At 32.4% G+C, this 13,361-nt stretch overlaps 1 protein-coding gene across 1 annotated transcript in view; it reads right to left on the bottom strand.

Annotated features, from left to right (window-relative positions):
* LOC142317711 (zwei Ig domain protein zig-8-like) overlaps nucleotides 1–13,361 on the bottom strand; it is a 342,158-nt gene that overhangs the window by 235,314 nt on the left and 93,483 nt on the right. The window contains exon 3 of the mRNA XM_075354258.1: nucleotides 7,513–7,723. Within this exon, the coding sequence (XP_075210373.1) occupies nucleotides 7,513–7,723 (211 nt within the window). The remainder of the gene's footprint in view (nucleotides 1–7,512; nucleotides 7,724–13,361) is intronic.

The following is a 13,361-nucleotide window of genomic DNA, read 5'->3' as shown; positions in this document are numbered from 1 at the left end:
GAACATAAAATGAATTGTTAATAAAATTGTATTATAAAAAGAATACCTTAATACAACACAGGAACAATCAATTATGAATATTAAAATTTCTTAAGTAAAAATAAACTTTAACTATGTGACTATGTTAATATGACTTTATATATCTGACTGACTATTGTACTATTCAGCCTGTAATAGACAGCTCTTCGACTTTTAGATTACCTACTCACAAGCTCGATTCACGGCTAGGATCAGACTTCATTTTTTCATTTATAGATTCGTCTACATGATCGTTTTCGTTAAAATACATACCAAAGTACGTCCAAGGTCGTATGAGCATTTAATATATCGTCTTTAACTTTATTTTAATCATAGTTTATATAAAAATGTAAGGCATATATTTTAATCCGCATCGTATTAGAGAAGTGAAAATTCTCTTTTACTATATATGATCTAATTTGTAATTACTATACGAAAATATTGCACGTAATTTTCTATTCCAACAGTTATGGGCTGTTGTACATATAAGTTACAATGAAGGGTTTATCGAATGGAATTTTCAAGTTGATTAAGGTGGTTGGGTAGTGGTGGCTTACACGACGACCAATTAACAACCATATACTCGAGCCGTTTATGTTTCTATAATTCTCGTTAAATTTAATTTAATCAACTGCATCTGTAATGTACTGCTAACAAACTAATTTATAGCACTGTATAGTTTCCAAAATATACCCTTAAACACGCCCGATTAACAGAATCATGCAGGAGCAAGGGACACTGTCCAGTCTCTGCGACCCCCCGCAGAAGGGAGAAATTTGTGAAACACCCGCCACTTTTGTGTTCCATAGTTTCCAAGGGGTGGAATTCCTACCTTATGTGCAGATTATTTATATTTGCAAAATAATTGATGTCTAAATAGGAAATTAATATTGTAAAAAAATTTGCACATAGTTATTGTAAAACTAATAATGATAAGTATTATAATTTTTACTAAATTAGACTAATAGTACATATACAGTACTAGTATGACGTAAAACAGATTACTTTGTCTATTTCAACATAATTCACGGCACATATTTAATTTTTAGTCGTGTTTAAGTAGTTGAAGTAGATTTATAAAATTTATAAATACTTTTTTTCATTTAAACCTATACTGAAATTTCGGTCTTTGCATTTTACATCATTTGTGAACAGTTCCCATCATAAGATTTAAATGTCCTAATCCATTAAACCGGTGTTCATTGATGAATAAACAACACCACGGTGTATGATAAACAACACCATCGGTGTTGTTTATTCATACTGATATATGCATAATTGCACACTCTAAACAGCTTCACCCATTAGACAAAAAACACATAATTCCACTTGTTGGCGAGAGACTTATTAAGAAACCACCGATCGCTGGTTACAAGTAAACAAACATTTTGAGAATCAAACATTTTGTATCGGCGTTTTCCTTCTTCTCTCTCTCTCTCTCTCTCTCTCTCTCTCTCTCTCTGTAAATACGACGGTGATAACAAGAATGATCCACAACACTGAAAATTGGGTACAAAATAGTAGCATTCAAATAATTATTATTTCTTTGAACTTTTTCACAGTTGGATAAAGAAAATTAGCGGTTATTTTTTTTTTTTTTTCAATTTCTAACGTGATTTTTTATTTTGCCACATAGATTAATTTAATTATATTTTAAGTATAAACTTATAAATTATAAAGTATTTATATTTTAAGCAAATAAAATGCAAAAGATAATGATAAACATGATAACCAGTTAACTAACTGATTGTTATCAACAAAAAACAAGAAATTAAATTATTTTTCACAATAAATAATTTGTTTTATACTTGATCGAACAACTGTTTATATTTATGCCCAGTAGCTGTTTATATTTTACAAACAATAATTTTTAACTTTTATACACAATGCTTTCTTTTTCTGCGACTGCCCAAAAAGAGTATAACGTATTTAGGGGTATATAAACAGTATATAATAAATATACATAATGTATGTATGTATCTATGTATGATGTACGTACGTTCCATCGTAGCCGCTCAACACTCAAAACTAATTTAGATATATAACCCCGCGTTGGAATCTTTACGTTATTTGGAGTGTGATAGGCTATATATATATATATATAAATATCCCAAAAAATTAAAATTAAATTTAAAACTGTATGGTAAGAGTCTCGCAGATATCATTTCTTCCGCTCAAAAAACAAAACTTTTTGTAATATAAGTAAAACTGTTTTTAACACAACGATACTGATATCAATAAAGGTAAGACACTATATTTCTATTATCAAAATCTGATATTAATATAGAATTTTCTTTAAAAAAAATACATATTAAATATATGCAAAAGGCAATAGATATACTATAATAAATAATAAACAATGTTTGAGGGTTCCACATATTAAGCAAAAAAAATATATATATAAAATAAGCAAAAAAAAGCCGGCCCGATTTCATTTATTAAGCAAGTAATAATCATAAGAATTGTATTATTTCTATAAATGTGATATTTATTACATATAAGCGAAATCGGGCTGGTAAGAGTTTTGTAACAAATTATTCTTTTTCTTTGCTTATTATACGGAAGGTTGTTCATTTTTGTTGTCTTACCTCTGTTGATTTCAACAAAAATATGTATTTTGTCTATTTTCGGCGAACGTCTGTACGCACGTATGTATTTTGCGTAACTTAAAAACGATTAGCCGTAGAGTATTGAAATTTTACATTTAGGACTGTTGTAACATCTAGTTGTGCACCTGGCTTTTTATTGCAATCGACTAGACTATAAATGTTCAAAAAAGTCCAAAATACAAAATTTTTGGATTTTGGAGTTTTTCTTAACTACAGTAATAAGCCTTCATTGAGAGCTTTTCAGGTACGTGTCATAAGTGGTACTTATTTGCATTGGATCCAGAGTTGTAGCCAAATAAAATTTTAATTAATGAAATATTTGGATCTTAGAAGGGGAAGGTACATCGGTTGGAATCAGACTTCATCTCCTTTTTCTTGAATGTTTTTTTTAATTTAAATTTATTGATGTATTATTAATCTCTGATTGTAAAATATTTTTATCATAGATAATAATTCAATATAAACAATAAAAAAATGTAAAAATATAAGAAGTTATTAATTAAATAAAATTGTACGTACATTTCATTTAAAAAAAAATGTGTGTATGTAATTCAATAGGCGTACAAATAAGTCATGTGGTGTCCACATCACTTTGGTGAAACATCTTATTATTCCTTTTTGTTTTCACTTTGTTGATGGTTACGTCACAATAATATAAAGAAACATAGTATTAGATTGATGTAAGATTCATATTTATTTAAAGAGTAATAAACTGACTATTGTCTACCCTGATATTTCAGGTAATATTTTACGTATTAATAATTGTATAGATATTCGATGTTAATAAAAAAAGTATCTGAAGTTATTACTAAAAAAAAATAATTTTACGTACTTTTCATTTAAAAAATATGTTTATATGCAATTTAATAGGCGTACAAGGAAGTCATGTTGTGTCCACGTCTAATTTTTTAATTTTTATAACGTTCGATAATAACAAATTCTGTAGAAGTAGTACAAAATGAAAAATATATTTAAACAAATTAAAACTCTCTGAAAGTTGATTAGTCTCGTATTATTTTATTTTATTAAATACTGCATAACGATGTATGGTCCTTTATTTCCATACCTTGTTTTCATCTGTTTAGTTCGATTTATTTTCGTTTTTTTAGTTCAATTATTTATTTTTTTTAATATAGAATTTTTTTTACCCGTTTTGTTTTTATTATTCAGTATCTTTACATTTAACAAAATAATTTGTGACTGCATATCTTCTGTTGTGTATCGGAAAAATTCTGAAAAAAAAGTTTATTTTCGTATTTATTTGTTTAAAAGCTATTATATAAAAAAAAAAAAAAACAAAAATTCATATATCTCACTTTATTATCCATATTTGCCTACAACTGAAAAAAGTAAAAAAAAAAAAAAAACAATTTCCCGTAAAACAGAAACTTCTAGTTTTGGATTTTTCACTGAATTTTTCGATAAATTTTTACTAATTAAAAGATTTCAGAAAGAGAAATTAAATTTGTTTCTGTAAAATATTAATATTTTGTAAATAACTATTACAAATTTGTCCATAACCCACCAAAGGAAAATTATTACTTTATAGAGATTTGCCTCAAGATAGAAAGAAGCAACATACATCCTGTAAAAGTGAACACTATAAGTTATAAATAAATTAGAATAAGTTGTTATTATTACTCGGTATTTGTATGACAGTAGTTTCAAAGTATTTATTAAGAATACAAGAGTTGATTATTTGATACACATACACTGTAGTAGCAATGCTGAAGAATACATTTTAAAAGCGAAAGATTTTTTAGTGTAATTATACTTAAGTAGTTAATAAAAGATTTATATCGTTTTTAGTAGGAAAATATAATTAACAAATTTCCACAGTCTTATCGTAACGTTATCAAGATAATATTTTTAATAGAATAGTATAAATGTGAAAATTGTTACACTTTATGAAATTGCTGTTGAAATATTATTTTAATTTGTTACAGCTATGAAAATCAAGCTAAGAAAGCGTGTACGTCATTTATACGTGTTCAGCTATACTTAACTGAAAAGGTAACAGGAAAATAGAAAATTTTTTAACACAGAAACGACGTCTGTGAAGTAAAGTTGTAATGAGAAACTCGAAACACTATAAAGGTTCTTGAATCTTTTATTATATCTTTTTATTATTATTATATATTTTATATATAATATAATATAATATTATATTAATATAATATAATATTTTATATATAATATATTTTTATTATTATTATTATATCTTTTATATTATATCTTTTATTTCCTTTTTATAAATATAAAAATCAGGAGGCTTGTATCCTTCAGCAGTATGAAATTTTTTTTTCACGTATTATCATTTACAATCGGTGCCTTGTAGAGGACTGTAAGTAAATGTGAGTAATGATAATCACGTGAAGAGAGTATCCGACGAAAGCCCTCACTAAAATATTCAAAGGTTCAACTCCTCATATATAAGAAAGCAATAGTACAGGTGGTCAACGTAAAATTCATTACTCATTAGAGCAATAGAAATTAATCACAAATGACGGGAAAAAAAAATTAAAATAATGTCATCAATATCAATATATGATATTAACACTACAGCTGAAACAAATATTTGTCGGTAAATTGAAGTAAATAAATTTCGTAGATTATCAAAGTGACCTTCACTATACAGTAACAAGGTCATGGAAACGTTTCAATCACCTGTTATCATTGCTGTTTCAAATAGATTTACTGCCAGATAATCTGCACGTTTGTATAACCTCCAACAGTACCGCGAGCTAATTTTTTAGATCTCTTCGTAATCAGAACGTATTCCTAGATAGTCAGGAATTTCTCCACTCCTAACAAACCATGGCATCTTTGTTATGATCCTCACCTATCTCTTTTGGGATCTTTGAAGTATCTCAATATTACTGTTGTTTCTCATACACTATAGCTGCTTCCCATATTTCAAATTAGTTTAAGAATAATTCTGTAAATCAACAGTTTATTAGAAAACAACACCTTTGAGTTTCTACCCAGTAACCAATTTAGTTTTCTATACTTGATGTTAAGTTTGTTCTATTTTTCTACCACGTGACCCTTCCACGTCAGAGGACTTTCAAATTTAGGGATGTAGATGACATTGAGGTGTACTCTTAGACTATTATTCCTTCCCATCGTAAACGTCACATGGGTCGATTAGTTCTGATTCACCCTCAGTTTCCATTCGACCAGCTAAGTGCCTATATCGTCTAATTCAGATTGTAGTTTAACCGAGGCTTGATTCAGATCTTCGTCACCAGCTAGGATTGCCCATCTGCAAACGGTGGGACATGATCAGAACAGGAAAGTCTGATGTGAAAATCGAATACAGATCTGGCTCCAGAACAGAACCCTGAGGAAACCCCGATTTCCTGTCGAAGAACCCAGATAGTTCCTTATTGAACTTAACCGGCGAAAAGAGCTCATCAAGATAACTTCGCAGGACTAAATAGAATGACTAAGACAGGCTCTGTTTTAGCTTCTAAAGCTTCCCGATCTTATCAAAGACCAGATGAACATATAAAAACGCTGCTGAGCAGTCGTTCTCCTCCAATCACGTGTTATAGTAGTTGCAGCTTTGTGGGTCAGTTTAAAATAATATTTTTTTGTTTTTTGTGGGTTTTATAATTTTTTTATTAAATTTTAATCAAATCAACATGTGATTATAATTTTTTTATACATGACGAATATTTACAAAAGTTATTTTTTCTAATTTTAGTTGGTTTGTAGTACTTTTTACTATTTTTATATTAAATTTATTAACTTTATTTTTGTTTTATCATCCATTCATTAATACTTCTGTTATTAACTCGAAGTTTTTGGCAAGGTTAAAATAGAATGTAAGGAATGTAATATTCTCAGCCTTTACACCCAAGCATCTCACACTAGTGTGTACGTTTAGGATCCAAAAAACGTAATAACGCTAGTTGACCGCTGTAACCACAGATGTCAACAACCGAATACTTAGCAATTTTATAATAATTATAATATCTTCTTTTTTTTGGAAATAAAGGGAAAACATGTAATTATGCAATTATGTAATTATGTAATTATATAAAGTACTTATAAGAAATGAACTTTTTGTTATTTTTTTTAACGCTCATGTATCCTGCTTCGTTATCATTAACATTGTGTTGGGTGAGTTCCCAACACATAGAATGATCCAATCTTTTTCTTAAGTGCAGTACTTGAATTCTACTTTTAATTATCTCTTTTATCTTTCATCTCACTCACTACCTTTATTATTCAAAATAAATGAAATATTTAAATAAAACATTTCTATTTCAATAAAATTTCTGACCCATATTGTATAACGAAAGTAGAAGAAAATTTAAATAGTAAAATAAAGAAAATAAGGAAAGGTAATTTTTGAACTTCTACTGCAACGGATTTGCAGCAAGGAGTTTGAAATTCTAAAATACTAAAATATTTAGCGAAAATAAGAATTTGTATAGCAGGAAAGTACAATAACAGTTGAAAACGAAATTGATTTATTAATAAAGATTTGATTTGGTCCGTATGTATATTTTTATAACATAAAAAATATTTATATAAAATTAGTTAAAATTGATTGTTTTTTTACATGTATTTTTATAAAATACGTAGAAGCAAATTGTATAATAATAAACGAAAATCAACTTATTTCTAACTGGATATAATACTTCGACTAATGTTATAGATTTAATTCAAAATCTAACAATAAAATGATTTCTTTAACACAGATACAAACCGAAAAATTAGTTAAGTAATTTTGTACGCTTGTAGTTTTTATTTCTAATCAAGGTAAAAATAATACTGAATTATTTTTTTCGTAAATAACGAAACTATAGATAATTTTTATAAGGAGTTGAATGAAATAAATTAATTGTATAATAAAACTATAATTCCAGCTTACCCTCAACATGTAAATATATAGCTAAATTAATTTTTGGCTCGGTGTTCACTTGACACTCGTATATTCCAGCATCTCGCGCCTGAACGTACTCAATACGTAGATTCCAATCGTCACTACCTTCCGGATGTAACACACTAAACCTAGCATCACCTGTGTATGTAAATATGTTACTTGTAAGAATATGTAGATCTCTTTTCCTCATCCACGATACCTGAAACAAACGAAGATATAAACATAAAGTTTTAAAATTACATTTGAATAAAATAATACATGTGAATTTAAAACAAACGGTTTAGTAGGCAATTACACCGGCTATCATATAAACAACAACGCTAAATAACATGCAATATACATGGATTAAAAAACCGTTCATTAGATCAAGGATGCTGAAAAGTCATATACATTGATTTATAAATAATACTAAAATTACTACTTTCGATAGATTAGGTCTATCATAATTATTACTATGAAATATTACTGTTGGGTAAAGTTAACTAAAAAAACACAGCTCGTATTTGCCAAAAGAAATTCGACTTTAATGAGAAAGAAAAACAACTTAAGTTAAATCATAATCTTAAAAACTAAAAAAAAATTATGAAAATAACATAATTTAATGATACATAAGAATATCAAATGAAATCAGCATAGCAATAATATTATATGAAAAAATACATGAATAAACACTTTTAAATACACATTTTTACAATATATATTTTTAACAAAGCCTGCAAACAAGAGAACATGAAACACCTTAATTTTAATTGTAAATTTAGAAAAACATAATATCAATAGAAAAAATGTAACTGGCAAACAGTTGTACTACTGACATATACTATAATGTGACAAATAGCAATGAACGGATGTCATTAACTTAGATAAATGAATTACAATAAATTTTAATTGGCACTGGCCTTTTCTGAATTAAGAACATCAACAAACTTAACGTTAAATAAATAATACATGTAATTCTAGTTTAGTGTAGAAAAAAGGCCACAATGATATTCTAGTACAAAAAAGAGTTAATAACAATAATCAAATTGTCATAAGTAAACATAAAAATAAAGAGTTAATTACAATATAATTGCATTGAAATTAATTGTAAAGTTAATTATCATAACTACAGAATTGAAATTAATAAAGCACGTGAAATGGTTGCAGCTAAACAATGACAACCTTATGTAAGTAACCTGTCGTGACTGTACTTAAGTGAAATTGAAACTTGAAAGGCATAGGTATGATGAACTGAATATTCCACAAATTTTAATGATAACATAACGGTTTAACGTAATAAGTAATGAAAAACTGAACTTGCCTGTAGCACACAAATATTTGTAAGAGAGGAACTCATGAATAAAGGTAAAACGAATACATACAGTAAATTCCTGGGCGTAGTCCGACGTGGTGTATCAGGAATACTGTGGTGAGAAAGTGGCTTCGAGGTTGAGCAAGACTGGGCATCTGAAATGTGTAGCAACGAGTTTGAAGAAATTCTGCTTCGCTGAAATTGTAATAAGAAGCTGGAGAAAATTCGGCGTCGACAGAATTGAAAGCTTGTAATGATTGAAGCACTTTCCACAGAGAAGTAATGTAGAATTTGAAGAATGTAGAAACGAGGCTGGACGAACATAGAAAACTGTGAAATCACGAAAAACTGACGAGTAGAATTAGAAAATATTTTAACAGGGAAATACCGCAACGTTTATAAGTGCGAAGACGACAAAAGTATCAACATTAAGCGAAAGAAAGAAAACATCGAAGCCTGGCCCTCCAAGAGGACCAGGATCCGCACAACGTTAAAGTCCAAACTAGAATGAATAAAAGCTGGCGTGGTGAGAAGTAGGGGAAGCGAACAAAGCAATGGACAGAAGAGTGTGTTGACAACAAGAGTAGTGTCTTAGTGTTAGTATGAGAACGATTAGAGAAACGGTGTGGAATTCGGGAACGAAGACATAACAAAAAATAATTTAAGCGAGGAGCCCACTAAAGAATTACGTAAGACTGATAAAAAATAATTTCTGAATACGCAAGTTGAAGAAATGACATCAGGGCAGACAAAGAGAAATAGACTTCTAAGAACTATGACAACATTGAAATTGGTTGAGAATAAAAAAAACACTAAGCCTAATATATACATTAAAACTAAACAGCAATGAAATAATGCGAGATATAAATAAGCTAACACCAATACGATGATGCAATAATCAGACAAGCTGGAGCCTGAGAGAAATTGATATCGAAAATAAATCCAAATAACCAATTTAAAAATACACGTAGATAAGAATTACAAAAAAGCAAAATAAAAAACCAAGCCTGTAAACTGCAAGACTTGACCATAACCTTGAATTCATTGGAAAAAACGACTTTACGCCAGTGGCGTAAACAATTACAATACAGATAACTTTTATTTTTTAATTTACGACAAAATTTTATTTTATTTATGTAATGCAGGAGTAACTGAACTGAAACTACAATAAATGATTGAAGCCGTGGAAAAATCATGCGGGAATCTCAGTCTAGTCATGTGAAATTATATAAAAAAAAGGTGACAAAAAAAGATAAAAAAAAGGTTTTTTTTTTCACCAAACCGCCCGGGCCGGATCCACAGCAAAGTAAAGCACAGCCCAGGGGGGTTGTCTACTCAAACGGGCCTCCCCATCCACCGGCCCATACGTCTAGTCTGGCAGTCTAGTCAAACAAAGCCATTCTCAGAGCCACTGAATAGAATACTACTGGCACTCCAGGTCCCAAAACGTCGATTCCTGCTGTCGACGCACTGTCCAATAACCACATCGAACTCGGAGTGATTGAGAAAGGCAGCTCGGAGAGGAGCATTACCTTGACAGAGCGGTTGAGGGCCACTTCCCAGCAGACATCATGTGAACGTCTGCTTCTGTTCATATTTAACTGGAGAAACTTCATTTTCGGTCAGAACATTCATCCATCCTGTGGCCCTCCGAACCACAAATCGCACACTTCCTCGGGTTCGTGAACTGGGCCCGCTGGTGTCCTTTCTGACCGCAATTAAAACACAGTTCAGTGCGGTCGGGTCCTTAGCAGGTTGAGGACATGGGGCCCTAACCCCATCACTGAAAGCATCTTTCTGATAACGCATTACGAAGGGTACAGGAGACATCCTGCGATTCATCAAATCGGGTCATAAGCAATTAATTGTAATTTAAACTATTAAATTAAATAACTGTTTATTCTGTCTACCAAGAAGGTAAACAAAGGACTTGTCGCAAATAAACAAGTCCTTTCAACCGTAGGCTGAAAGTAAAAATTATAATTTTAAACTCACAAATAATGGTGATAGTCATCATAAAACGGTAATTAACAAAGAAAATCACTAAATAGCACAAAATAAAAGTGACTATAGGTAATTAAACAGCACCAAATCAAAAGTTATGCAGCACCACAACAAACACAAAAATTAATTAAATCTACAACGAAAACGTAATAAATAACGAAATAACTCAAACGAAACAAAAAAAAAAAACCAACAAGAACATGAAAACGAACTGAAATACAAAGAAAATAAAAAACTTAGTATAATGTGGGAAAAACACGTCTAATCGCATGACTTAACCTAACCTCTCGTTTGACACCACAGTTTTTATTTCCTTACTCTCCCAGCCGGACATACAGTTAAGTAAAAATCAGCCCAGGGGAGTGTCCTTTACTCTATGGAGCCTCCGCACCTTCCGGCAGTAAGCCCGACATGGCAAGTCAGTCCCCCGGTAGGATCTTTTCATTCTTCATTGCCCATTCTAATGGGGGTAATCCGTAACTGGATTCCCCCCACCGGTATCGGGTCTTTTCGTTTGTATCCCCTAACCTAGTTCCCCTTTGAGTCCTCAATCGATGATCGGAACTGGCACACCTCGACATGCCGGCTCACCCGATTGGGGCTGTCCATCCAACCCTACAATAAAACCCTTCTATCTTCCGTATCTTTGCATCGAAGCACTTCCCTCGAGTATTCCTCCACTCACCTCCAGTTACTCTGCGAGGTCAGCATATACGGGACTATATCCTCCGGCTCCAGATATTCAATACCAGCCCGCCTATGTTGTTCAATCCACTCCTCAAATTTTAAGAGAGTGTGCTCAACCAAGTCCCGTTCAGCACAATATATACAGTCAGGCGACTCCCTCCTCCCAATTTCGTACAAATACCCTTCAAAATTTCCCTGACCGATAACATTTGTATCAGGCAAAAACTCGTTTCACCAAAACATATAACATAATGGAAGAAACCGCCGACGTAATTGCTCGACGTTTCAACGCCCGCGGTGCAACCTGTGATGTCATCAGACGACTTAATTCCTGTACTGTCCTTTCAGCCCTTTCACAGTACTCCAAAACGTGTTCGCTGAATCGTAGTGACTTGCCGATCACACTAAGTAACTTCACCTTAAGGCTTTCTTGTATGCGGGATCAACTCTACGTTTCCCTGTTAAGGAAACATACCGACACTTATCAAGAGCAAGTTCCAGACCGTAGTGACTCAATCATTCATGGATCAAATCAATCGCAGCATTACCCCTTGCAGGATCTCCTGCTATGTCCTGCAACGATTCATAAGGACTAAATAATCGGCATATGCAACTGACTGCGTATTTTGCGGCAACCGAACCCCCAATATGTCGTCAAAAACAATGTCCCAAAGAAGGGCGCCCAACACTGAACCCTGTGAGACTCCCCCAAAAATCTGGAAACTGAAACACCCTTCGAAAGTCTCCTCTTGATCCATCTCTCATTTAAATAATCGCCCACTTACTTAATCAGGTAATTACTAATGCCCTTATTTACCAGGACAGACATTATAACGTTCCAAGTCATGGAACCAAACGCGTTCCCGATATCCAAGAATACCAAAACAGGGATAGCCCTCTTTCTCCATGTGCCTTGTCTAACCTCCTTAGCTCAGAGTACCACTCGTGATACAGCTTGTATGGCCAATTTGCTTGGCACGAAACCATATTGATTTTCTTGTATACCACCTTCTCTGTTGAGCTGCTCCATGATTCTTGACGCCAACAACCTCTCAGCAACTTTACCCAAATTCTTAAGGAGACATAACAGTCTAAACCTCCGGCCATGTCATCAGCACAATCTTTGGGAAGGAAGACAAGCCGCCCTTCCTTCCAACAGGCTGGGAATGTCCCACCTTCCAGTTCTTTATTGAAAATGTCTACTATGGCCCATAGCACACTACCGATTACGCCCATTAGTCCCTTGGCCGGGATTCCGTCCAGTCACGGAATTTTCACATTCCTCAGCCTATTTATTGCCATGGTAACTTCATCACCAGTATATCTTCTTATCTCAAAAACTGGAGGGCCCACTATTCTTCGTTTGGCGCAAGGGAAGATTCTTTCCACCTCACACTTCGCCCTATCCATTGTCAAAACAAGGAGGTGGCTACCAAATTTCTTCATCACATTCTGGGAGGCTCCCACCAGGGATGCCTATCAGAATCCTCGAACAGCTCCATCCATTTTTTGCGCTTTACTGTCTTAATCTCATCATTGAGGTCACGTCTACAATCTCTATAATCTACCTACTGGCAGTAGGTCCGGCATGGCAAGTCAGTCGCCCGGTAGGATCTTCATCCTTCACTTGTTTTAACACTTCTTCATCCACTCCATCCTTCACTTGTTTTAACACTTGTTCATCCACTCCATCCTTCACTTGTTTTAACAAGTCAGCATAAGTTCTACTTTGAGCTGTTACCGCTACAGTTTTCGAGGGTGAACCCTGAACACATTCAGATGATTTTGCCCGGCCCACTGCTTGATCGTGAAACATCTCTATCTTTAACACCTTCCTCCTACCGCCATACTCCAG

Source organism: Lycorma delicatula, chromosome 1 (assembly GCF_047948215.1).
Source record: "Lycorma delicatula isolate Av1 chromosome 1, ASM4794821v1, whole genome shotgun sequence".
Lineage (NCBI taxonomy): Eukaryota > Metazoa > Arthropoda > Insecta > Hemiptera > Fulgoridae > Lycorma > Lycorma delicatula.
The sequence above is the reverse complement of the archived record's forward strand: the minus strand, read 5'-3'. Positions and strand labels throughout refer to the sequence as shown.